General features: G+C 39.1%; 1 protein-coding gene across 1 annotated transcript; it reads left to right on the top strand.

The window, feature by feature from the left end:
* Positions 1–25: 25 nt before the first annotated feature.
* PSMB7 (proteasome 20S subunit beta 7) lies at positions 26–27,099 on the top strand. Its single transcript, XM_037400909.1, has 8 exons — positions 26–160; positions 273–366; positions 684–781; positions 1,092–1,232; positions 2,496–2,611; positions 10,346–10,404; positions 24,739–24,890; positions 26,866–27,099. Exons 1-8 carry the CDS (start codon positions 99–101, stop codon positions 26,975–26,977), a joined length of 834 nt encoding a protein of 277 aa, XP_037256806.1. The 5' UTR covers positions 26–98; the 3' UTR covers positions 26,978–27,099.
* Positions 27,100–27,331: the final 232 nt, after the last annotated feature.

The following is a 27,331-nucleotide window of genomic DNA, read 5'->3' as shown; positions in this document are numbered from 1 at the left end:
CGCCCCCGCCCCCGCCAGCCACCCCGCCCCCGTGCGCGCGCCGGCGGCTGACCCGGAAGTGCTCGGCAGGCCCCCCCGTCCCTCACTGGAACGGCAAAATGGCGGCGGTTTCCGTGCTGCAGGCGCCGAGTGGCGGCTTCAGCTTCGATAACTGCGCTCGGTGAGGCGCGGTGGGGCGCGGGCGGGTCGCTGGGCCTGGGTGGCTGCGGGTCGCAGGGGCCGCGGCTGGGGGGAGCCCTCGGCCCGGCCCCACTTCTTGCCCTGTGTTGCAGGAACAACCTCTTGGAGGCTGAGCTGGGCCAGAAGGGGCTGCGGCTGCCCGCCGCCCGCAAGACCGGCACCACCATCGCCGGCGTCGTCTTCAAGGTGAGGCGGGCGCGGGGCGTGGCCTGCTGGCCGCTGCGAGGTGCTGGGGGACCGCTCCGGGCCGTGGGCCGCCCCTCCAGGCCGGAGCGGGCCGGGGCGCGGCCGCCACTCGCCCCCTCGCCGGCCCCGGGGGCAGGCCGCTCGGCCCCGCGGCGGGCCTCGTCGGGAAGCGGCTCCTGGTGGAGGTTCCGCGCTGCTGAGTCATTCCCGGTGGGGCCCCCGCGGGTTGCCCCGGGCCGTACAGCCGGTCTCGCCGTCGATGCCAGAAAGGTCCCCTTTGGAGAGCGAGGCTTTGGGATAATTCTCTCTTTCTGCAGGATGGCATAGTCCTCGGAGCAGATACGAGAGCAACGGAAGGAATGGTTGTTGCCGACAAGAACTGTTCAAAAATACACTTCATTTCCCCTAATATCTAGTAAGTATAAAACCTGTTTTTTGTGTAACGGTATTGGTAATAATATTGAGATTTTTAGCCGTGTCCTTTGCTGATGGCAAACACTAAGGTGTACTTGAAAATGATAACTGATTAGCGAGGCTTGGGGATTTTCAGTATTTCATTTACACTTGAACAGGTTATCTTGTTTCATGCTCTGAAAATACTGACAGTATGAGAACATAATTTCCTCAATTTTACAATAAGAAAACTTATAGCAGTTGGATAAAGCAAAGAGTTGTTTCACCTGTACCCCTCACCTTTTCCTAACTTGCTCATAATATGTTTTCAGTTGTTGTGGTGCTGGAACAGCTGCCGATACTGATATGACAACTCAGCTGATTTCTTCCAATCTGGAGCTCCATTCGCTATCTACTGGGCGACTTCCAAGAGTTGTCACAGCTAATCGAATGCTAAAGCAAATGCTTTTCAGGTAGCGGAATGGGTTTCTTGCTTATTAACAATGCTGTTAAAACCACTGTATAGTATTTAAGCTCCTGTGAAGGAGCATTCTTCCTCAGCCTCTTTCACCTTCATAAAAGATTTTGTAATTGCCCTTTGTTTTGTAGGGTTTGGAGCTGAGATAGAAGAGAAATCAAATCTGTGGTGGTTTAGAGAATTGACACTGTAGTCGTACTGTGTTGCTAGTGTTTACATGGCAAAAACAGAAGGACAGTAGTTTAATAAACTGTTGGTCACACCAAGGAAAACTGTTGTGTGTCTGTGGTGACATGGCTGGACCAGTAATAACCTTGTAACGTGTGAACTTCTAAAATAGAAAATTTCATGTGACTTCTAGTAGAATCAGTACCTCAAAATGTATTTTACTTTCAAAATAAAGTATTTAACCATCTGAAGCTCACAGCTTTTAGTATGGAAGTCTGCCATTGGTGTAGTGAGATAAATAAGTAAAATGTTTGGAAGTTGTACAGCAGTTATCCTAAAACTTCATCTCATCGCTTGACAGATTGCAAACAGGCAGTGCAGTTGAACTTCCTATCTGGCAGCATGATGTAGAACGTGCCCTTACATTAGGGGCATACTCTCCAAACCTTTTAAGTATTCCAGTGCTGTTTAGTGCTGTCTCTTACAGAAGTAAAAAATTCTGTTGAAATAGAAGGAAAGAATGATGTAAATGTATTAAAGGTAGTGATTGGTCAAACTATTGGAAAGTCTTCAGGAAGGTGCAATAAAGCAATGAAAAGAAAATGTTTTGTGCAACCAATTGACTGAGATAAATGATGACAGTTCAGCTTGGTTGCTTAATGCTGTATTGCTAAGCAGTTAGCCTGTTCTTAGGTGTGTTGAAAGCAGTAAACTAAGAAGTTAAAAGCAGCCAAGAACATCTTGTGGGGGAAATGAAGGAATATATTTTCTTTAAAATATCCGAATAAAAACTTAATTGCAGATACAGGAATTTAATTTAAGGCTTGAAAACTAACCCAGGTTCTCTCCCTGTTAGCACAAATATATCATCCAGCCTGCTTGCTTGTTCTGCTTGAGACTGAAATACACCATATTTTAGTAAGTTTCTTTTAATTAAAACTGCTGCTCACAAATAGTAAAAGCAGTCTTTTCTGTTACAGAGGTGCACCTGGTATAGTCATGGAAAAATTCTCAAATTCATAAGTTGTGTTAAAAAGAATCACAACTTTATTGTGGACTTTCAGATTTGCATCTAAATGTTTGCTCCTAGGTATCAAGGCTACATCGGTGCTGCCCTGGTGTTAGGGGGAGTAGATGTCACAGGACCTCACCTTTACAGCATATATCCCCATGGATCAACTGACAAATTGCCCTATGTTACCATGGGTAAGTGATACTCCCTCAGTATTACAACATAGCTGCCTGGTAAAAAGGGTAAACACTTCAAATTATTATTTAAAGTGTTTTTATTTAAATTCTGTTGTTTGCTGGGAGCTATACAGACCTCAGACTTCAAATACAAAGTTGTACTTGTATTTCTAAGGCAGATGCACCGTTCTGCTTATTTTCTACCACTTTAAAAACATGGGCTATATACTATTTAAATCTAAACTGCCAAAAAACTGGTGTTAGGAGAGTTGCTGTGTGCATTTCCGAGCATACCTTAAAGCAAGAGAACTTTGTGTGGAGGGGAAAAAAAATCCTTAAAAACTTGATTTGCAGACAGTCCTAACTCATGGTTCATTTGAAGTCTCACTTGGGGAATTGCATGCTGCCTGAAGCTTTTCTGTAGTTCCATTAGGAATCAAAATGTGCTTTACTTCTGCTTTGGGACTGTTGTATTTCTGTGTTTCTGGCTAAGCAGCAGTTACATTTTACTCAAGAAGTCACTTCATTGTAGTGAAGCAACACCTGGTTTACTTGCTACATATAATAATTAGTTTTAACTACTGTGTGGGGCTTCTTAATAAAGAAGTTGAGTTCTGTCTATTGCTGGGGTCAACTTGACAATAGTAACCCACCATCAGATTATTAAGTGTTGGTACCCCAGCTCTTCCCTCCATGTAACGCTTTCTGTAATGGCAGTAATTTGAGCTGTAGCTGTATACAGTTGTGTGTATGTCTCATTCAGTTTCAGATTGGGGACTGTGATAATATTCAAAGCTGAAACCACAGATTTGTGCATGCTTCTTTAGCAGTATGTACACCACCCTCAAGACCAATTACAAAAGCAATGTTCAGGATATATTGTAAAATAGAATCTTGACAAATATATTCTTAATTTGCTGTTGTGTTTTTTTTTAACTATAAAGAAGAATGTGGAAATAAGTACATGGAAACAAGTACTTTGTGGTAGCAGAATACAAATTATAGGTAGCTTTTGTGGAATGTCTTTGTCTCACTCAAAAAGCAGAAATGCTGCTCCGTTACTTCACAGTTCTACAGAAGGAGATGAACAATACCTACAGAAGAGAATTAAACTTTTGAACTCCTCAGTGCTGCTTTGCAGTAGCAGTAATTTCAAGTTGTGAAGTGGCTTTTGAGCATATACCCTTCTGCTTGTGATCTTGCTAAACAACCCAATTAGAGGCCTCTTAGTATAGTCAGGAAGACACTGTATTAAAGAATACAAAATCTTCGTCTCTAATATTGATTTGTGAATTTAACTTGCCATTCTTCTTATGTCTTATAACTATTCTCTGTTCGTGTCCCCTAGATAAAATTGTTTCTTTAGATGTCTTGTTCTGTTTCTTAATTATTGAGGGATGCTTGGAGAGTCCCTTATGGTGTAAGAATCCTGAAATAATAAGCCACAGTAAGCTTTGTGATTTGCAGGAGAGTCTTAGTGATCACCATCATCCTTGTATTTTTTTTGAGAAGGCAAATAACACATGCATTGTTGAAGGGAAGGACACACATATCTTGAAATATTACAGAACTTGCCCGGTCTTTGGCAAAGGGAGTATTTTTCAATAGTAGTGTCAGCTTGTTTGATTAGTTCTGAAGTCTTTTGTGATTTATAGGCAATAACCTGGGAATAAAGGTTAAAAAATGGTAAGAGGTATCACTGAGACACTGGTAAGAGGTTAAACTAGTACCTTATGATCTAATAATATTCTTGTGCAGTTTCATCTGTGGCTTTTAAGGTTAACACCCTACTGAGAATGTCTGGAAAAAGTAAAATTCCAAACATAACAAGGGTCCCAATCATTTTTGCTCTCTGATCACTCAGAAGACACTATCATTTCAGACTTGTGTTTTATTTTGCAGACTTGGATGACTTTAAATGAAAGCTTTGTTTTGGTAGAGCTATGGAAGTGTAATGTGGAGCCCAAATATATCAGAGAAGAAAATTGATCTGAAAATGAAGTGTGTCAGATTAGTAAATCAGATTGAGCCTATGTCTGATGGAGTTAACTCTGTGATAGGAAAATATAACTTTCAGTTAGTATTTTTCTGTTCATGGTTGGCATCTCTAAATAAATCAGCTGGTTACTGTAGTCTTGGAAATGTTAAAGTTTTTTTCTTCTGGATCTTTGCACTACGAAAACAGTGCAGCTGTTAAACAGAATTATCTGGTCGACTGTATAATGAAAACTGATTAACTTGCAGAAATTCTGCAGAGGTGGTATGGGACCAATAGATGGTGCCAGTACCTTAGGAACTGGCAGATCACTTGGCAAATAAAATCAGTGTAACAGTCATGTGATGTCATTGTTCAGCCTTTGATTTAAGAATTGGGCATTTACTTTTTTTTATATAATTGCCATATACCTGATACTGTATAGTAAACTGTAAAACTAAACTGACTCTATACTAATAGCTGCTAGTGGTTGATAGCCTGAATAAAGTCACACGGTTTCCATACGTGCATGGTTACTTCCCTGCCTATGTTTTAAAAGCTTTAAAATGCAGCATTTCTGAAAATCCTGGCTGCTCCCCCTTCCCTCCTCAAAAACAACATAATAGCAGAGTAAGTTCAAACAAGTAGGAAGTAGAGTATCAGTGGACTAAATTCATTGTAGCATAAACTTAGTTTGCTTTCCACTGTACCAGGTCTGTGTCTGGTGATTGCATGTTACTTCTGGCCATGCTGTCAAACAGAGCCCTTCTTGGCGTAAATGTCCTTTACATCTCAACACCTGGTACACTGATACTTTCTCTGGTGACTAGGATACGTTTTAGTAAAAAGATTAGCTTATGGATATAATGAAAGATAGAGCTGAGACAGGAGGAAAAGTGTCAAATGTCAAATCCAGAGGTAGTAGTAGTTTGAGCTTATTTAGACTAGGCTAATGTTTATTTATTCCAGATGTTCTAAGGGCAGTTTATTAACTCAAGGTAGGTATTTTGAGCCGGTGAATTTATAGAAATTCAGTATTAAATAGGAAAGGTGGGCGAGGCATTGGGGTTTTGTGTGTTATAATGCATTGGAGAGTGATGTCCTCCCTTGCAAGGGAGATTTAAAAGATACTCAGTGCTTACTCAGGAGTGAAAACATGAAATTAAACTGTTTATGCTGACAAAGGACAAAATTGGTTTTCAGCAAACGATGCAAGATTGTCTGATTGCTTGGCTTGTCTAGGAAAGCTTCTGGCCAAGACTTATAATGAAATGCATGCATAAAATTAAAGCACTTGAAGTCTGTAGTTCAGCTTTTGGAAACAGTAAGTATGTTCCAGTAGTCTCTGGTGGCTAAAGCTAATCCCTTGGTACCAGTGTTGCTTCATATTCATAAATCAGCTCTTCATGCATTGGCAATGTTGTCCTGCAGAGCAAGCACTACCACTGCTGAGACTCAGCCCCTCAGCCAGGAACCAGGGTGAAAAATGATCCCGATCGATGGGGCTGTGGAGATCACCGAATTTTTACCTAGAATGAACAGCAAATTGAATAACAATGAGTGTGTGTGAATAAATGCCCTGTCAGGGAGCCCTGACAGTGATGGATTAGGAAGTGCTAAATGTTACTCTCTCAAGGCTCTGTACATCCTCTAGTGTGGCAGGCTGAGGTAGCAAACAGGTCCTTGGGTGATGAAAATGGACTGTGCTTAGCAATAAGTTGTCTTCAATGAATGTTCTGCTAAAAAGATCCAGTTCATCTGTTTTGGAAAAGCTACTGCAGCTGCAAAACATGGTGGATATTATTGTTGGCTGGGTTGTTTTGCTATGTATCAATAACTGTCTTTCACTTTAAATCAATACTGAAATGGTACAACTGCTTGAGTAACAACCAGATGGGATTTTTAACTCACAGTTGAGTCCAGAATTTTTTTAATAACAGCTGTGGAAACTTATGAAATGACTAATGTTTCTTAAAGAAGAAAATAAAAATCTCTTACAGTGTCATAACTTGGTTCATGCTCATTATCAGACTGAAAAGCATTTGCCTCAGAGTAGAGCTTTGAATCTCAGTTTCTATAGGTTTTTATAACTTGTTTGGTAATCAGTATTTTTATGTAATTAGATGCTCAATTAATATTTTCTGAATATTTGTTTCTGCAGTGTAGCTTACTGAAAACGTATGCAGAATAAGTTCTTTGGAATTGGTATGGCATCTCTGTCTTGATGATCGTGTTTGTTGAAGTGTAACCGTTCATAGCAGTTAGTGGCTTTAAAAAAATGTAGGCAAAGGGTTTTGTTCCTGTATGTTGTATAATACAAATACATGACGACTTTACCAATTACACTTTAATTGTTATTATTGCTCATACACAGAACAGTTGTAAACTTCCAACATGTGAAAAAAAAAAAAGTACAGCAAAGAAAATTTTCCTATTTCTGCATTGGTTGTGTGTTGGTAAGATTTCAAACCGAAGTTACCTAAGGTAAATAACTGGTTTGGTATTACTTTGAATCTGAGCTTAGTTAAAGAAACTAATGACCCATCATCTCACAGCTTTCCTGAATGTTCTAATAGATCTGAGGTTGAACTGCTGCATCTCAGCAATGTTGAATTCCTAACTGGTAGTGACTTAAATCAGTTAGTGCATGTATGAGGTGGGAACATCTATCTCTATTTAATAGATGGTGTTTTGCAATGTTTGGATTTTATCTTTCTCCAGACGTTATGTTTGGGAATTGTTAAGACTTGTTTCTACATAAAGGCAAAGCATGCTTGTTAAAAATGAATTATTGGTGGGCACTGAATACATGGACAAGAGAACAGCTGTTTCCCACGTACAAACAAGTTCTCCATAGACCCTTAATATCTAAGTTTTCTGTACTTTCATAGGTACTGCAATAAGAAAACCATGCTTCCAATGTTTACTTAAGTTCATAGATTTTATTGCCAGCTCTCCTGTTACAATGCATAGCTTTCACAAGTCAGTTGGACTCCTTGGAACATTGTGGAGTTGTTTGGATTGTATGTGGAATTTGACAAGTAGACGGAAGTTGGTGTAATTGGATAGTGAAGTTTGCAGCTAAGCTCACAAGCAACTGTTTACTGCATTTTTCTGCATTTCTGCGTGGACAGTCAAATGTTGAGGTTTCAGTCCACCAGCAATGGAAATAGGGGGATTGAGGGAGGTTTTGTAGTTAATGTGCTGCAGGTGAATATATACACATCAATAGTATTTTTAAAAACAGTTCATATTGCTGTTGTCAAACAGCAAATTATTTGTTTTGATGGAGAAACTCAGAAGTATACATACATTTGTCTTTTTAAAAGCATGACATTTACATCTGGTGCTAGTAAGAGTAAAGAATTTTCATTGTGCTATTTAAGATTACAAATTGTTCTTTCAGAGAATGGTTAGCTATGCTGTGAGATTCTTGCTAAGGCACTTTTTTAAAAATGCAAGCTTATAAAGTTTATGTTTAGGATTTATAAGCAGTAGAGTATAAAACAAATGAGTTTATTCAGCTTTTCTAGCTTTACTTCCTGTTCTCTTAGAACCTCCTTGGGACCTTGGTTTTCAGATGTAAATGTCTGCATATAGGTTTAATTAAGACTTTCAACAACTCTTTGAAAACTTACATTATAGGACTGTCTGCGTGTATTTATTTAAAGGTGACATTAGGTTTGGCATTTATTTGCTCTTGGTAACATAGTGAGGTAATTAATTGAAATTCTTTATGTATAAAAAGATTTAATGTAATGTAACATAAAGTTGGTTCCCCCTCCTTAAGTCTGCTGAGTTCTTGCTCATAGGATCTTTGGGAATTTTCTTTTAAAAAGGAGCTGGAAGAGTAAATCCAGTCTGAGCCATGTATAAAATTGATCAATAATGTAAATATTGCAGTATTTTTATTTGTCAGTAGAAGTTTTAAGAAATTAAGACCACTTCTTCTTAGCTCAGTAGCTGATGCAGTATTTTCTGTCAGATACTGCCTTTTATACCTTCATTCCTGCACACTTTTCAGTCTCTATATTCTATTATTTTCAAAGGACCCTTATCCAAGGGTAAGATTGTTTTCTGGGTTTGAGGCTTCCCATTCTGCATATGGCAGGGGCTTTCATTTGAGTGCAGCTTACTGTGGTCTTCGTTTGAGACAGTATCTCTGATATTCCCCCCCACTAGAAACATTCCTGTGTCATTCCACAGGAATAATTATTTTATGGTTCAAGTCCTGTATTTGTTTTGGAACACACCTTATTTTGACCTTGTTTGAAGGATCGGTATTTATGACTTGTTCTGTGATACCAGCTGTTTGTATCAGCAGTTCATTTCTGCTATTAGTTGCTTAAAAATCTTCCTTTTTTCCAGTTTCAGCATTTAAAAAAATGGAGTCATGTATTGCTCCAAGGTGTAAATGAATAGTCATTGCCTGTAATACAAGTACATGCTTAGAGTGTCCTACTGCTTTTAGATGTGATGTATTTGGTACTGTAAAGGTAATGATCCTCAACCACAGCAATATTCTGTAACAGGAATATCTGTCATATTCATTGGGATTACCATGTTCATTGATTTGTGTCTGTAAATCTGCTGTTTCTACCCTTTAAATTTGATCTATAATTGGACCTCCTTAAATGGTTCAGATAAGGTAGTCTGTATTTTCTCAACAGTGTCACTGTCAGCTTCTCCTTTTTCATTATACATTCAGCAGACTTGATAAAATCAGCAGGACACCTCATTTGAAACTGTTTAATCGCTGCCTTTTTCTTTCACTAAACCATTGAGGTGGTCAAGCGATATACACAAATCATTTTAAATAGAAAATATGGCTTTCTCTGTGACCCAGCTAAACAGATAGCAGTATGCAAAACAAGTTAAAAAGTAATAAATGCCAAAAAATCTTCTAATTGGAGTAAAAAATTGCAGGTAACTTTATTCACTCCCCAAAAGTAGTGCTCTCTGAAATATGGTTAGGGCCACAGACAGACAAGATATCTTCCTGAAGACTCACCGTTTCTGAACAAAGCAAGTTTACAGTTTCAAATGGTATTGTACTGCTTTTTGCATTATTTTATGGAAAACACATTTATAACAGCTGCAGTTACAGTACTTGGGGTAGAGATGGCTTCTGTTCCATTACTGCACTTGCACTGCATCCTTTAAGAGAAGTAACATTAAACTCATGTTTTCATATCTGTCATTTTGTCTTTTCAGCTGTTACTGTTCAGTGTAAAAATAATGGCACAAAGTAAATGCATAATAAACTGTTTAAAAGTAGATATGAGAAATAACCTGATGGCAGCAGCCAGCTACCCTATTACCATTGCTAGTTTGCTCATCCCCATGTGTAAAGGTGACTGTGCCAGGGCAGCTCGTTAAAGCAATCTATTCATTCCGAGTGTCTTGGTATTAAGTGACATACCCTCTAATGTGGCCAGGCACAAAAGTGGGACAGGAGAAATGGAGGAGTAGGAATTACAAACTGTGGCATTCAGTTAGCTCTCTTTTTTAAACCTCATTTTCATATCTTAGTGTTCAAAATAGTAAAAAGAAAAAGGCTGTCAGAATGCGGACCATGACAAGTCTGTGTACGCTAGCTGTAAGTTTAGGATTAAATTAGGTGCTGGACTTAAAGAGGGTAGATGCTTTAGAGTGTGTAATAAACTAAGGTAGACTTCAGTCTGGTTTCTGCTGCTGATACATTTTTTTCTTTTTTTTTAAAAAAAGCTATATCTAAATACACTGCTTAAATAAGTGTCCTAATTTTGTTACTATAGGTTCTGGATCATTAGCGGCTATGGCAGTATTTGAAGATAAATACAAACCAGACATGGAGGTAAGAAACTTTTTTTTTGTTAAACCTCAGTGTTTCTTCCCTCAGTCCTCCTCATCCTTATGATTATAAGAATTTAAAAGGTTTGAAGCTTTAAAAAAGTTAAATCTGCTTTAGTTCCCTGCATTTAAAAGGTACTAATGTCAGCTTACTGCAAAGCTGTAGAAATTGATGGGTAAATAAATTTAAAGGAATGTAGCTTCTTGCAAATTTATATATGGAAAAACTTGGGTGATTTGAATATAGGTGAAAACTAAAAACATACAGCTTACTGATTATAGCTGACTCCAAGAATTTAACAGCTCTTGTGTAGTCAATATTGCTGTTTTTCTGGCAGTAGTCAGTCCTTCCCTCTCAGTCTTGAAAAGAGAATGCATGATTGTAAAATAAAAAATGTTCAAGTAGTATATAAAACCACTTAGATTTCTGGTTGATTGGGTACGTTCAGAACTAGTAATTGCACTTTTTAATACCTACTTAAAGACTGATTATCAGATTTATAAGGCTGTGGGTTGTTTGTGTTCTGCTGATGATCTTGATAAAAAATTGGAAAACATTGTTCATTATAGAGAATCATTCAGGAGAGCTAAAAGCTGGAGTGTCATGATTAAGATCAGAACAAGCTATTCTGTTACGAATGTATGCAGTACATTATTTTTGTATTATCTGTGGTATTTCCTTACGCTTAGTTACACCATGTTCAGTGCCTGCTAAACTAAACCAGTGAAAAATCCACTTTTCTGCAGACAGACTATTGATGAAAATAAACCCAAAACAATTAAAGGGCGTTCTGTAAGTGTATTTTGTAAAATGCCTCGGTAATGTCAAGCCCTGTTTTAAACCACATTAATCTCTTGACTTTCTGTGAATGCTCCTTCTCATTCCAATTGATTAATAATTTCACAGTAAAGAAAAAAATGAGAATTGAACACAAATGAAAATTTAACTCATTAAAAATGACTTGTAACACTAACAGTTGCAGCCATTTCAGTGTAAAATGCAGGTATGACAAATCTTACAGCTGCTCAGTATCGAATAATGTGGAAAAGGAAACAGTTGATTTATTTCAGAAAAGGTCTTCAGATGTTCCTCATCTTTGTCATGCAGCTGCTGTGGATCACTTCCTCCCCTTCAAATGCACTGTATTTTCAGGTGAAGGTCCTGTAAGTCCACTGAGGTACTCTCTAAAGTTGATAAATCAAACTTAAAATTTGTTGTCCTACCTCGTTACATCTCCTGAAGAAACTTGACATATAATAACAATTAACTTAAACAACAAAAAAACTCCACAACACCCAAAAGTAAACCAAAAAACTCCATCCCCAAACAAACTTGTTTCTGGGAAGTTTTCTGTTAAACTGCTTAAGAGTTAATGTTAAGCAGTTTTCTAAATATTCCTGCAACTGGTTCCTGTCAGATATATATGAAATAGTTGCAGGTGTGCAGAATTACAAAAATGGAGATAAGATTAGGATTCCTGTGTTGCTGCAGTATTTTGGGCAGTATCTGAAGATACTGGACTTCTGGCCTCTAGTATATTTATAAATGCTATTGGAAATACTGGTATATTTTTAATGGGCGCTTAATTTTTTTCGGTAAGTAGCATTATGCTAGATGACTGGTAGGAAGAACCCCTAGATAGAGGTGGACTACCTTTTTATTTTTCCTTCCCCTCATGCCACTGTAAGAATGACAGTATCTCTCTTTTTCCATCCTCTTGTGTGACAGTGCGCTTGGCATGTGTGCTATTCATACTGAAAATATGAACTACAAATCCTTGGAATCAACAGCTACAGCATAATAGTCCACTTTAAAAGATACAAATGTCAAAGAGCTGTGCTATGAAACTAAAAATTTCATCTTATGCTCAGCTAGTTTTCAAGCTTATATTTTAAGTCATTCTTTGTGTAAGAGCAACCAAAGATTGGTAAATCTCCATCTTTTTCTATTTAGAAAGGTTATCCTAATTAAATTGTCTTCATACACAACCATAAATGGCATCAGATAGTCACTGTTATAACAAGCATGTAGCAATGCAGCCTACCCATTTGTTGAAATAGATACTTGGATCTTTGAGACTTGCAGGCACCTTAACCCTTCCTTTGTTTCTACTAGATATTCAGTAATCGTATTAACTAAACCAGCGAAGTCTCGGGTGATAGAGCTCAACCCTACTCTTAACACTTCTTCGTATTCTGTTATGGCTGCCAGCTGAAAATATTTACCTTTAAAGTCAGTTGTTTGTTTTTTTTTCCATTAAAGTAATGAAATAGCAAACAACACTTCTATTGAAATTAAAATGTAATAAATCTGAAGTATGCTATATATATTTTTACATAAAACTTGCTATGAAATGGCAATAATGATAAACTTAAAATTCCTGGAGATTAATTTAATAAAATGGGCAGAGGATTAATATTTTTCTGTCAAGATCAATGCTGCTTTCTTTTGCACTAATTGTCAGAATATCTTGCTAGGGCTACTGGAGGGTAGTGGTGTGCTTCAAGACCATCACATCACAGAAAAATGATTCAAAGGCAAACTGTCCTGCACCCTCTGGTATCGACTTGCAAATTAGCATCTGGAATGTAATTAAACAAGCTTAATGAAAGTAACAGCTGAATACTACTGGAAAAGACAATCAGCTTTTTTGCCTCTGATATATATTCTGTACTATTGAAGCTGATCACCAAACGCATCGTGTGAGCACAGCTAAAAAAAATTAGCATTTATTTGAAGAATAGGAACTGTTTTTCATTCTGTTATGCTTTTGGCATGCACTGGTGTCCCATGAGAGCCATGCCACAGCAGATAGTGCACAATATTTATAAATCCATGACAGGCAATAATAGCAACTTGAAAAATTCTTTTGCTAGAATTTCAAGTTGAGAGCTGCCAAAAGCTGAGAGGATCAAATCTGCAGTGGCAGCTGCTGTGCCCTACAGTTAGAATTGTAGACTTTGAAGATGCTCAACTTAAAAAAATAAAAAATAAAAAAAAAATTAAAAAAATAAAAAAGAAGACTGCAGGCTTAGCCAATTTTTGCAGGTTTCTAGAGCCTTGGCTCTCTGCCTTTTGAAGATGAGTTGCTGAAGCTTCTACCACTGCCTGAGGCATGCTAACACCAGCAGGATGTGTTTTTTTTCCATAGACTTAGTGTGTCTTCAGATTTAAGTAGCACATGCTTTATCAGTGCCAACTGTGATGGTCCTTTCCCTGGTTTCAATGCTGGGAGATGATCTTTACCCAACATCCTTCAGAGAAACTGTGAAGATAGATGGTGACGTACACAAGTGCCACTTCTGCAGTCTGATTTATGGAGGCATGTTTCATTATGAAGCAAGTGCTGGCCTCTAGAGGAACCATTATAGATTGCTGAAGATGTGAACACTTTCAGCCCTGAAGGCCTGTAGATGCTTCAAAAAATGTAATGCCAAGCTCCTAACTACCGTGGAACAATATTAATCTGTCATGCGGGCAGCTATAGATCTAGTTTAAAAAACGTAAGTGGAAGAACAGCACATCTAATAGAGTGTTTTGAGCTTAGATCTTTCATTGCAGCCAATTTTTCTTTCAGTAGTGTTTCAATAGAGTAGCCACATGGTTTTTAAGCCTTACAGCCAGATTTTGCAAATGCATTCGTGCCTTCTGGTGTTAAACAATAGTAAAGAAATACTCCGAGTCAGTGGATATGGAAACCATCATGATCTGGGGAAAAAAATGTCTACACTATTAAATGCTAGAATTCTGGGTTATCTGAACTGCGGTTGTTGAACTCCTAGGGATGTGTGTGTGGGGTATTACCTATTTTATGCTAGTATTTGAGTTCTGTTTGAAAAGTAGAAGCTTTTTGTAGAAGAATTACTTGATGTACGGTGAGGCTATGTTCTAGCCTTCTGACAAGAGCGTCATCTTTAAGTAAGGAAACAGGCTGCTTGTAACTTCATTTCTCTTTGGTATTTCACCAAAATGGCCAGGTTTAATAAGAAGAGGATCCAAAAGGAAGAGAATTGGTAAAAGGCACAAAAAGCAGAACTATTGTGGGGAAAGGGAAGTAAATCTTTGTGTGGTGAGTTCAGGGAAATGGAGGAGGTGGGAAAAAAATGGAATGAGGTAGTCTGGCACATATTTAATAATTATTTCTAAAATAGATCACTCTGAAAATGTGAGATTATATTTACAGTCATTTATTATAACATTTTTAAAGTGTGGTGGAAAGTCAAGTGATTCTGAATGAGACCAAAAATACTCTGGAGGAGTAAGAACAGATTAAAAATAAGAGGGGGCTGTTCTGACTATATTCCACTTGGAGTGTAGGCACTTAGCCTCCTGCAGCAGCTGTGCTGTCTGAAACAGCATCTTGCTGTCCTGCCAGAGATTTGCACTCCTTCACCTGTTGGCCAGGTTTGCTTTTGTGATCATTCTGCAGTGATTACTTTTGCCAACTTGTTTGGTTTTGACAAACACGGGTTAGGGAGCAATCTTACGAGCAGTTCAGCTGGCAGATTTGGGTAGTCCTCTGTAAAAGGAGAAATGATGGGCAGACAGGAGGAGTCAGAGGTAGTGACCTTTTTCAGTTAATAGTTGCAGCTGTCAGATTAGGTGTGTTCACAAAGAAATTGTAGGAAGGAGGAGGACTGGAAGTTGCAAAATGTGTTGACTCGGGCTCTTCTGGCCCCCAGTTGTTTCTGGTTTTGCCACTGATTTTTGAGGTACTTTTGATAGCCCCATAGCCCCAGAGTGAAGTGGCTGAGGCATAAAGAATGCATTCAGCTGGATGCTCAATATCTGCTGATGATCTTTGCTGTGTCAAAGTAAAAAGTAGTCTAAATGCAACTTTCACTCTGAACCTCTTATTTCAGTAAAAAAAAAATACATCAGGCATAGTACAAAATGTTATGAAAACATGTCACTTTCTCCCATATTTAAACAGCTGACATACAGATCATTCAAATGTTTCTGTGCTCGTATTTCCTACTGTCCCTCAATATGGTGGGTATTATTTTTGTTTATTAACTACTGACAATAATACTAAGCTATTTTTGGAAACTGTCAAAACTCTGTAATCTTCAACAATAGTTGTCTCATCAGTCTTATTTAGCCTGCATCTGTGTGATTCAAGGCTCAAGAGCAATGACAAGCTGCATATGAATTCTGTATTCATTAGTGATGGTGATCAAAATGCCTGTGTCCCCGCCATAGGGCTCAGGTGTGGAAGTCTGCAGGCTAATCCCACCAGCTGACATTCAGAGGTTTAATGACTCCATAGGAAGGTGACCACTTGCTGGGAGGTTTGTCGGCTGAACTCAGACAGCAGACAATAGAGATCAAGCCAGACTATCAGAGTTAAGCAGGAGAGCCTGCCTGAGATACTTGAACCCCTGTTGGTGTCAAACACAGAGATTAAGTAAATGGGGGGAAGGGGGGGGGGGGGGGGGGGGAGTCTGAGGCCGTGAACAAAAATAAGTACTTTGTATTTGTGCTCTGTGTATCTGTTTATTTCATTACCCAGTGACAATAACTGAGACTGCTAGTGGCATATCTTCACTGCCTTTTCTGACAGAGCTCATGGCAATACAGATTTCATGCTTTCCTTACATACCTGTGTTATTGTCTCCTTCAGAGACATGAATTTCCATGGGTAAATGTCAGGTTAGTGCATACAGTCATCCAGAAAATAAAGGCTTATCATGCTGTTTCTTATTTTTAGATTAGATTAAAATTATTCTATGGTAACCTGCTTGACACATTGGACAGTTAGTACGGTTCTCATCTTCTTTGCCAGGATTGTGCCTTGGATTGATTTCCTTTGCGGAACCAACGTTAAACAGGAAATACGAGGCTGATTTAAAATGTGCTACCTAGATGTGCTCTGGAATGGCTAGGATTACTGGAGAAGTGTTTTGAGGTGTGCTTTCTGAATATATCAAAGCACAATTTCTGTGCAGAAATCAGGTGGGAAACTGCTGACAATACCAGTCTGGGTTAGCAGTGATACCCAGTAGCACCTTCCACTTTTCTGTTTACAGACTATATCGATGGAAATAAATTTTACCTTAGTTTAAATTGGGCCTTGCTGCATGACAAAGAGCCACAATTTCTTCACCTTTATGAAAGTAACACTTAAACTTTGTATGTAATAATGTAGACAAGCTAGTCAGAAGCAGAGCTCCATGTTAAGAGATCATTTCATTGCACAGGGTAGATGTAGGACAGGTAATTATTTTTGATGCATTTCTCAGGAGCAGGTGTTCCAGTTTAAATTGTTTCAGTTTGTATATCTCCCATAACTGCAGAACACAGGCAAAACATACTGGAAAATATTTCACATGGCATGAAGCCTGAGTGCCCCTCCTGCGGCGAGGGCTGTGGAGGCAGAGCGCAGTTTCTGTCTGAGCAGGGAAGAGTGAATGGGAAGGAGGCAGAGGGTGGGAGTCACTGGGGCTGTCAGGGGAGACTCTCTCCCAGCCAGTAAGCGTTATGGAGCGTTTTGGTGTATTAGGAAGGAAAAATTACCAGAGGGCCCAAGACTTCTTGTTCCAAATAAAATGCTGGCCTTCATTCCCTTCCTCTTTTTTTGGTTTTGTTTTGGGTTTGGTTGTAGTTTTGTTTTCCCCAGAGGTAAAGTAGTAGTTGTATGAATGGAGGTTTGCTTTACTTGAAGCCAGATGTGTTATTGCTGAATAATAATTTTTTGATACTTTATGATTATTACTATTTGATAGTAATAATATATACTAATTTTAGCGGTAATCTTTTGCATGGTGTACATATCTGGCTACTTTCTGGTAGCTGAAGTTCAGTGTGTTACTGTGCAGTAATGCAGCTGCACAGAAAACTGAGGATACTGTGTTGTTAGAGTGGAACTTGCAGCCTGGCAGGATTTACAGCTCTGTTCCTGTTGAGCAAGTTTTTGTTTTGAGAATCTGTTCCCTAAAAAACTATGAAGTTCACTCAGACATAAGTAGTAGTGGATTAAATGAATTTTCTTATTTGTTCTTCGTTCAGAGCATAGGAATAGTATTAAAAGAAATTCCTTAGTTGTGAGAGAAGCTTGTATAATTTAATTCTATACCACTGGAAATATGTAGTGTACTAATCTTCGTGTAAGGAATGATATATAGGAACTAATGTTATTGAATAGTAGTTCCGAATCATATAAGTTTCCTGCCTTGGCAGGTAATTTGGCATAAATTGTTAATGTAAATCCAGGTTAGTGGGGAAGACATTATTTTACTAAAAAAGATAAACTGCTGATTAATTCAGTATAGAACTCAATTACAAATTGAAAGTGTCTCTGCGGGATGCCAGTACCCTAAAGACAGCAGATGTTGAATTGATACTCCAGCATATTTCACACTGGTATGAAATATTAACATGGTTTATTATACTTGTGTGGTGTACAATATCAGGAAGGGGGAGGTGGTGATGAGTCTGGGCTTGCAGGCGTCTACCATTGGAACATGAAAAAACTGTAACCGCTGAGACTATTAATTAGGGACTAAGGTGCATTTTATTTGAAAAGTTCTTTGTAGAAAACAGTTAGAAAAATAAACACTTACTAACATGTTATTCACAACAAAACTGACATCAAATGCAGTAGGGAATCACCTGATCTATGAATCTGTGATCTGTTAATGAATGAATATAGGTGCATTTGTGAAAAAACTCAGATTGCTGAGTTTTGACAAGACTGCGAGGTCAGTGCTATGCTCTGATTTTTTTTGTGTGTAATTTCCTGCCCGTGCCATATTTGTTTGTGCTGAAGATTTCTACTTCCTAAACAAAACGATTTTTTCTGTATTTTTGTGTGTGAAGTAGGCAGCACGTTAATTAAACCTGATGAGTTCGTAATCCAGGGATTTAAGCAGGTTGGGTTTTTATCTTTTAATGTACAGTATTGGTGATGGTGGCGCAGACAGGCTCTGTGGACTTGAGTTTGAGAAAGCGCCCAGGGAGGAGTGGAGTGGTAGTACAGTGGTGCAAGGAAATACAGCATGTATGTAACTCACTGTCCTCTGCTTTTTTTCCCCTCTTTCTTTTAAACAGAAGTCCAGCTTCCTAACTTGCAGAGAAGTTAGAATTTAGATAAACTTATTTGAAGTTACCAGTCCAAACAGAATGCATGTTCCACAGTGTTTGAACAGGTTGCATTCTGGAGAGAAAATTCTAATTGTATTTAATAGTGAGTCCTTGATACTGTTTGTTGTGCAAATACTAAGTCATTCACTTGCCTTCTTGCAAGTGAATGAAAGTAATGTTTCAGGATTTGGAGCATTTCAGTTTCTTGTTAACAAGGTTGTGGAAACAGAACTGGAAAATAACATGATACACATTACCTTGATTTAAAGTAACTTAGCTATATAACACGCAGAGTAATAGAGTTATCATTTCACACACACACACCCCTTTGCTTTAGAAACTACTAAATTTCTGTTTATCTTAGTCTTTAACAGCTGTTAAGTAAAACTAAGTACATTTGTATGTAATATTTGAAGGTATATATTTATCTAGATTTAAGTTTTTTCTTTAGAGCCTACATGATTCCAAAATACCGTACAGTTGAAATTCAGTAGAATGGAGGCAATGCCATCTTTATACCTATACAGGGCACGGTTTTAGTCCCAGGTATCTGTAGATATCTTAATTTTTCCATCATGTGCTGGGAATTTTCTGGTAACTTCTGCCCATTCTTCTTTACGCACAAACTGGTGTTTGTTCCCAGGACCCATTTTTGGGTTCTGCAGCTCCCTGTCTCACAGATGCTGCTGATCTTACACATTCTGATTTTCATAACCCCTTTGCCTTTGGTGTGATCGTTGCTTTAATTCTCTCTACTTGCAACTTCTATCTTGTAAATGTTTCTTTGTGCTGTGGTCATTTGGCATGTCAGTTTAATCCTGTTTTCTCTGATTTGGAATCCTGTCCTACATATTCATCACACGTAGCCTGTTTTGCATTGTTTGGACTGTTAAACCTCAGCATTCCGCCTCTAACTTCCTTTGTGACTTTTTAGAGCAGAAACAAAAGATGGTGGAGGAAGAAGGCTGAGGGGGGGAGCTAGAAAAGGCTGACTACTTTTAAATTTCATTCACCTGATCCAAGATGAGAGGAAAGCAAACTATTTTGACTTGATTGTAGCATAGGTCTATTTAAAAAATAAATAAATTGGGAAACAAGGTATGTCATTCATCTGCTTATGAGGTACTACTTGAAATGCATACTTTTTTTTTTGTTTGTTTTGTTGGTGAAGACTTGTTAAACCTGAGTGGTTTAAATTACATGTGCCAGCCCCTTTCCAGCTTCAAAAGATAGCCAAAACAAATTCATTCTCACTAATGGAGTCTTTCAACCTCCCTTTACACGAAAAACGCAAAGTACTTTGCTGCTTCTCAGTTTCGTTATCTCTTTGGACTTAGCCAGCAGATTTTAGCATTGCTTCCAGTTACATATTGATCTCTACCACAGCTTCTCCCTACAGGCAGAATTACATATCCTCGCACATGTTGTAGTCTGCCGATTACTCTTCCAAAGTCTAATTATGCTTCTGTAGGTGCTTATGTCCTTCAAGAGGTATCGCTTTCCTAGCCCCAAATTCCCAACACTCCTATATAGATTTATTTTTTATTATCGTCGTCTTTCCTGAAGCTTCTGATTTCCCCCCCCCCCCCCTTCTGTTTCCATGTGGGTTTTGTGGATTCCCACTTTTAAGTAGGATCAACTTCTTACACTATATAATATTAACAAGTTTCATTCTGGTGTAAGAGACAGTTGTGATAAGCGTTATAATTTTTTTTATTTTTACAAAAAATGTTACTGTCATTCTGTAGTAATACTCGTTGTGCATGATATTTCAGATTCTTGATAAGACTTGCTATTAGACAACTCCAGTATGAATCACGTATCTAACAGCACACTGCTGACCTGTAGAAGGTATTAGTTTCACTTCAGTAAGAATTTAAGGAGAAAAAAAAATCCTCTCTACAGTTTTTTAATCTGGAAAAGGCATCTCCTGTTTAACTTGCTTGTGAAGTTACAAAATGTGGAGGAAATAATACTCGCAAAGCTGTTCCAGCTGCTTCCTTTACTGCCGGAGGCATAATGATAAACTTGTTTAAAAGCTATTAGTAAAGAGAGTATTAATATGATGTAGAAATACCCACATCTTCTGTGGGTAAAGTCTCTTTTCTTTTTTCCTTCAGTAGCATTTGAAATCTGGAAATCGCTTAAGTGAGAAGAGAAACTTGTTTCAAGTCATATACAAGAATAATGTGTAAAAGTTCCTTATTGGTGCTGTTTGGGACTTGCAGCATAGCAGCTGTAGAGAGGTAATCTATCAGTTCTTGAGTGTCTACAAAATGCAACTCTCCAGATAACAGGTTTAAAGTAAAGATTTAATACAGGCTCTATCTACTATGATGTTGCAGTGACAGTTTAAAACTCATTCTCTAAATCTCAGCAGACTTTATAGCCAGCAGTGGGCCCATATAAAGCTTAATGGCATTACAACACATAAATCATCTTTTAAAGATGCTACCAGTAGCGCCAATATTAAATGCAGACAATTGTCTGTGTTATAAATAATTTATCAAACACCATTTCAGATTAGCCTTCCATGCTGAGTTATTTATTTTAGCCTTTACTGTACTATTCCTAAGACACATTTTGAAAGATCCATTACTGGTCACTTTAATGAACTTGGGGGTCTGTGTTTTCCCCCCTCAAGCACCACAGTACATCTGTGGTGACCATTACACGGCTGATCTGGACCTCTTTGCGCCTTTTACAAGTGCTGCCCATTTGTCATGTAGTGGTAAATGGAGTTGCACATTGGAGTCCTGGGACACATTGTGTGATGTGGTGATGGAGACAAACAGATAGCTCTATAAAGTGCTGCTTGTCACAACTGACTCGCATTGCAGTACATCACTCTCGCTGTAATCTCATTTAAGAAGCAGCGTGGACCCGAGAGAATGATATTCCCAGTTAGCTTGGTCTTTGCAACCATAAAGTAGGAAGTGCTCCTTTTATATACTCTGAACTTTTAGGGTTTTTTAAGATTAATTATTACAGCGACTCATTCGTGCCCCTGCATGTAAGACTGTGTCAGCACTTTCCATGCTAACCCCCGACTGTAAAATAGGCCTTGCTAGAACTTTGAGTGCAGGATTTCCATCAAGGAATGTTCTGGGTTTTGGTGGTTTTGTTTATTTTTTTTGTGGCTATTCTGGTTCTGTTCCTAAATTATGAAAAGAGGAGTAAACAGCCCTGAAACAGCGTTTTCTACAATTAAAATTATTCCAGGTTCATGAGCTAGGCTGCACTATATCAGATGAAAGAGCCAAGATTGCATTTGGGACTTTCTCAGTGTGGGGGATGCCTTGGTGCAGTTACAGCTGAGCTCTACTGGCTGTACTGGGTATTTTTAGAACTATTTTGGTAACAGTAGGCTGATAGAGTACATCTTAAAAAGTAAATGAAATTTAAATTAGTGAGAGGACTTTGGAATATATGCAGTGTTGTCTAAAAAAGATTAAAGGCAGAGTGAAACAAGCCCCTACTAACCTGCTTTAGTTTTCCTAAGCTGCGGTGCTTGTCTTATATTAACACTTACATAATAGCTTAAAATTATTCTGGTTTTGCTAACAATTTTTAAAACATCTACACATACTTTGTTTTGGTTTAGTATATTCACTTTCACTATAGTAGTAAAATACCTCTAGCATGCAACAAATCGGTGAAAGCAGTCTTCTGTCAGCAGAAAGAGGAAATACTTGCTTATCAGAGTTTTATTACCAAAAACACTGAAGCAAGATACAGGAGTTATTATTTTTACAGCATGGCTGTTTATTTATAGTCAGCTTGGTAGAAAGTGTAATTCATATTATTATTTAAAAAGAGTAATACTAATAAAAGTGGGAGTGAAATAAGAATTTATGCTATAGTTTACTGAAAAAAATGCCCCCCTCCTGGTCAATACCTTAATTAAGCTGTTAGAACAGGAATACTGTTATTAACAAGCTCTTTTATAGAGGGCCATTGGAGAATGTGGAGTATGCACAGGGAGCAGACTTGATTGTAGCCGAGCTAATTTTGGGCTCCTCTTCAGCTGCACTGGTACGCTGGGGCTTGTGCAGCTGCTGTCTGAATCAGACGTTCTAGGAGCGGGCTGTGGGTCTCAGCATCATTATTTTCATGTGGCAGGATACTGGCAGGGACGCCAAGGCCTTTAAAACGAAGCAGATTTTAAAAAGCTTCATTGATCAAAATCAGCATTGAATATTTGCTCTTTGCTTCGTGGTGTCTAGTGGCGGAAGATTACTCAAAGGTGTGAGGTATCAGCAATGACAAGCGATCATGGTAAACTTACCACGCAGTTACGATCGTGTTGGGTGAGCTGAGCTGAGCTGCAACTGCTGTGAATTACTTGAGGCTAAAACAGAGTCCACATTTCTGTGTTCGTAGATATGTTTGTCTTAATTCTTTCTTCACTGGAACAGGTGTGCTGTAGTCATCATTTTCAAGTTTGTTTGTTTGTTTGAGAAAAATAAGGGGTCTTACGTGCTCTGGTATGTACTGAAAGGCTACTGAAAAGATTGAAGTGGGTGTGTGTGTCTGTGGACACAGTCTGTTGTCCTTGTGTTCGGATGCTTTTGCCAGATGACTGAGCGTTAGTGCTCGCTCTGCACAGGCTCCAGTGGAGCTGAGGGTGCAGGACCCATCCTCGCTGCTTTTCTCTCTTAGCAGGTAATACGGTGCCATGGGAAGCGGTGTAGGACAGGGGCTCGCCCCCACCACTGAACTTGGAGGGCTTTGTCAAGCAGTAGCGTCGCTTCTGTCGCAAGGACAGGCGCACATGGGTACTGGGAACAGAAGCCTGTACCTTGTTGTTACAGTATTTAAAATGATACACCCAGAAAGTTGTTTGGCAATATTTCTTCATGCTCGGCATCTTCAATTACAGCGCAAAACTAAGGAATTACTGGCTCTATCAGACGATTTCTAATAGCGCTGAATCTGATCGGTTATTTTTCAGCGAGCTGCCTTTGAAATAAAAATAAGCCCTGCTGGGATCTGTAGAGGGAGCCAGCGCAGCTGTAATGCTGCCTCTTTGGCAAAGGCCACCGGGCGTAGCAAAACCTGTATTTCAGATGCTGTCACATCAATACCATTCATGCATTTTATTGGGGGAGGATGAAGATTATTATTATGGAGCTGTTAAAATATTTTAATGGAGAGCCTGATGAATTTGAAAAGTTTCACTGTAGAAGACTCATCTGAATGTTACTTGTGTTTGTGTTAACGCAGATAATTGCGCTCAGGTTCAGCCTGTGTAGCTTGTAGTAAATGTCTCTCAGCTCCATGCCACGTGCATATTTTAGCGGCTGTGTGTTTGCCCTTTGAAAAGAAGGTAGATACACAAAACCTGTAAGAAAGCAAACATGAGAACTCTTGCAGGATTAATATATGGTTTCAGAAGCAATAAAAATAGTGAGCTTTATTTCCTGTTCCAGTTTTCTGTTCTGGTTTTGTTGCAAATATTCCACTAGTTGTACAAAGTCATTTAGAAATACACGCTTCTGAAATATATACAGTATGCATTAAATGAACCTTATTAAATATATATTTTGCTTTAGTTACAATTCTGAAGTGTAAGAAGCTGTAGCAAATTTTTTCAAATTTCTTCACTTAAATGGAGAGAACTTCACTACAAATTGCAGTGTCTTGACACAGGTACCTAGTTTGACCAGTGTTTTCAGCAGGTTTCTTTAAATTCTCTGCACTTGTGTTCAGGACAGGAATTAAAAATACTAGCCAGTTCAGTTCAGTACAGTGCAAGGCTGCTTTGCAACACTATTAAGATGAGCTGAATAAATTTTGCAACCAAGCTATGTTACAAAATGATAGAAATAATTTTGGTACTACCGAGGATGATTAAATAGTTCCTGTCTAGGGAAGACTTGTTAACTGGACTAGTATGGATCTTTAATTTGTATGCAGCTGTTACACAGAGGGCACTATAGGGAACTTGTAATGTACAGGTTGTAAAATTTATTTTCTCCATTCATTAAGACAGAAATCTTAATTTTGCTTCCTTGTCTGTCTTTACCAAGTCTGACCTGTCCTGGGGGTGGTGGATCATGAACAGGACAAAAGGCTGGCCCTGTAGGTAGCCCCACGGTTACTGCTCTGCAGTACTTTGGTGATTAAAAAGGTGCTGGTATCTCGTGCATTATTCTGAGAGCTCACAGCTTCCACAGCTTCCACTGTCACATGGGCAAACATCTCTGTGAAATGCCAGTGCTCGTGCAGTGACAGCTTTTCTGACTTTTCCAGGAAGAGGAAGCCAAACAGCTTGTGAGAGATGCCATTGCAGCCGGCATATACAATGATCTGGGCTCTGGCAGCAACATCGATATCTGCGTTATAAGCAAGAACAAGTTGGATTTTCTCCGTCCATATGATGTGGCCAACAAAAAGGGGGAAAGGTTGGTATTCCTGAAGCTGTGCATTATCTGTTCTTTTTCCAGCAGTTCCTCTTTTCTGTAATACTGAATGTTGTCAGAGTAATCTCTAGATCTGTATGTGAATTTCAACTAAACAAAACACACCTAATGGCTGTACCTGCAGCTAAATAGATGCTGCTGGTGGCAGGTACAGATGCATGAAGGAAACAGACAAGAGTTCTCACCTGCCACAACTTCACTGCACCAGGAGGCTGCTCTTGAGTTTCCAGCAGTTTGAGGAAGTAACAGTTTTACATTTGTGACTGAGCGGTATTTGGATTCTAGGTAGCAACATCATCTTTTTTGCCGTGTTCTTGCTGAAATGTGTGGTGTCAGAAGGACCAGTGGCCCCACTCTACCCTCTGCTGTCCTGCCCAGTCTTAGCGTGGGGATTTGAAAAAGCAGCACTGGGCAGCACAACCTGGCACTCGGTACGAATTCGCTGCAGAACAAAACCAAAACCCAAGAGAAAACTCAAACCCCAGCCTGTGACTACCAGGTTGTGGTTTATTCTGTGTCTGGAGAGACTTCCTAGCCAGCAGCTGGAAAACATGCCCTATGCAAGATTTTTAAGACTGTTTTTTAAGACATTGGTTTGATCACTACAGTTTCCCCACAATTGTCCAGGAATATACTATGATGTGTTGAAAGGACAGTTTACGGTTAATAGCTAAATACAGCAGTCATGAGATTTGTTTTTTTAGTTGGACTAAAGTCCCATTTCATGTATAAACAAACTACCAAAAATGCTTGTAAGCATTCATGCTTTCCTAATCGAAGTCCTCTCTCAACCATTTCCATTTTGAAGAAACTTCTGGCGTTTTTTTCCGTGGCTCTTTTATTTGGCAAGCCATAGCAAAAAGATTTCTGTACAGCCCCCGTTTTAGCATTCTCAGGGTTCATTTCCTTAAAGCACACGGAAGGGTTGCACAGCATGTGAGACTACTGCAAATCCTTCACAAAGGTGCTGTTATTCTGGCGCTAGTTTCCTTAAGGCAGTAATTGCGAAACTTTTAAATTTTCTGTCATGAACAGTCTGGTACGGAACACTTTGGGAACCAGGTATACCATTTGTGTATCATGGGATCTTGTCAGACTGAACGTTCAGGTTACAGTGTTGAAATTCTAAAGTGAGCAAAACTTGAGCATTAGCAGAGCTATGTTGCTTGGTGGACATCACCTTATCAGTGAAATCACAGCCCCCCAGGCAGCTAAAAGATTTTGCACTGCATGCTTTTATGGTACCTGTAGAAGTTGTGCAACTTCTCAATCCACCGCCAAAACAGTAGAGTTTAAAGGAATCGCTTTCCCCTTCTTTTTAAGGCAGATGCCACAAAGCATCACACTGCTGCAGTTAAGGGTCCTTCGGATTCCTTGCTGTACAGCTCTGTGAGCACAATGCTTCCTTCTGAGTGGAGATGTCTATAGCTGGGCAGTTAGGAGAGAGTTCTTATTACACATTTTAAGTGAGATTTTGGGTTCTACTCCATAAATGGGTGAAAAGGGTGACAACTTACTCAGATGCAGTTAAGAAGCGTGGCTTGATTACAGGCTGTGTTCAGTGTTAGCTAACTGCGGCACAGACACCCAAAGCTAATACATTGATAGAATTATTCTAGAGTTGAAAAAAAATAAATAGCTTGTTCTTTGAGTGAAGGTACACAGCTAGGACATCCTATGCTATAGTGAGATCCTGCTAATTTCTATAAAGTAGCCTTTCCAGTTACTTGGCAATTTATTTGTTTAACCACTGTGTGCTTCCTAAAAGAGCTGGTTTGTCTGAAGCTTCATCAGTGATTGCAGTAAGTTTGGGTTTTGCGGTAAGGGTAGTTCCTTTACTTACTGTGGATTTTTATAGGAAACTTCTAGAGAAAGCTGATGAGGTTTAAAATTTTAAATGAGTTTTCCTGCATAGTGCCATCTTCCAGCGCTTAATTTTCACCTATTTCTTTAACAGGTATGGTAGATACAAGTGTGAAAAAGGAACTACTGCTGTTCTCACAGAGAATGTAGCGCTCCTGGAACTTGAGGTGGTGGATGAAACTGTACAAACGATGGACACTTCGTGAGCCATCGCGTGCAGCCCTTCCGCATCACTGGAGACCAGCGCTAGTTGTGTAGAAGCCTCCCCGCACCAAGAGAAACACACACGGCTGATTCAGAATAAAGAGGGTTCTGACCGTTCTCCTCATTAGTGTTTTTATGTGGCGCTGATTGCTGCCGCTGCTTTTCCCTTCTTACACTGTTGAAAATGTTTTGCTTGCTGCAGTGGTTTTGCACATCTTACCCCCTCTCTTCAGTGCTGTGGAAATGAGTTACTTAACCCTAAAAGATCTGTATTAGCATGACAAAGAGAGCCAGGCTCCTGGAGCAGGTACTGTGCACCACACTGTTGTTGGGGAAGAAAACCCACAAAGTACAAG

Source organism: Falco rusticolus, chromosome 9, assembly GCF_015220075.1.
Source record: "Falco rusticolus isolate bFalRus1 chromosome 9, bFalRus1.pri, whole genome shotgun sequence".
Classification (NCBI taxonomy): domain Eukaryota; kingdom Metazoa; phylum Chordata; class Aves; order Falconiformes; family Falconidae; genus Falco; species Falco rusticolus.
Note: the sequence above shows the minus strand (reverse complement) of the source record. Positions and strands in the feature narration are given on the sequence as shown.

Bases quoted from the DNA above. Each gene is read 5' to 3' on its own strand.
- PSMB7 (XM_037400909.1), top strand. From the start codon at position 99: ATGGCGGCGGTTTCCGTGCTGCAGGCGCCGAGTGGCGGCTTCAGCTTC. The intron at 782-1,091 runs GTAAGTATAAAA...ATATGTTTTCAG, and splicing joins TTCATTTCCCCTAATATCTA to TTGTTGTGGTGCTGGAACAG. The intron at 10,405-24,738 runs GTAAGAAACTTT...TGACTTTTCCAG, and splicing joins AATACAAACCAGACATGGAG to GAAGAGGAAGCCAAACAGCT.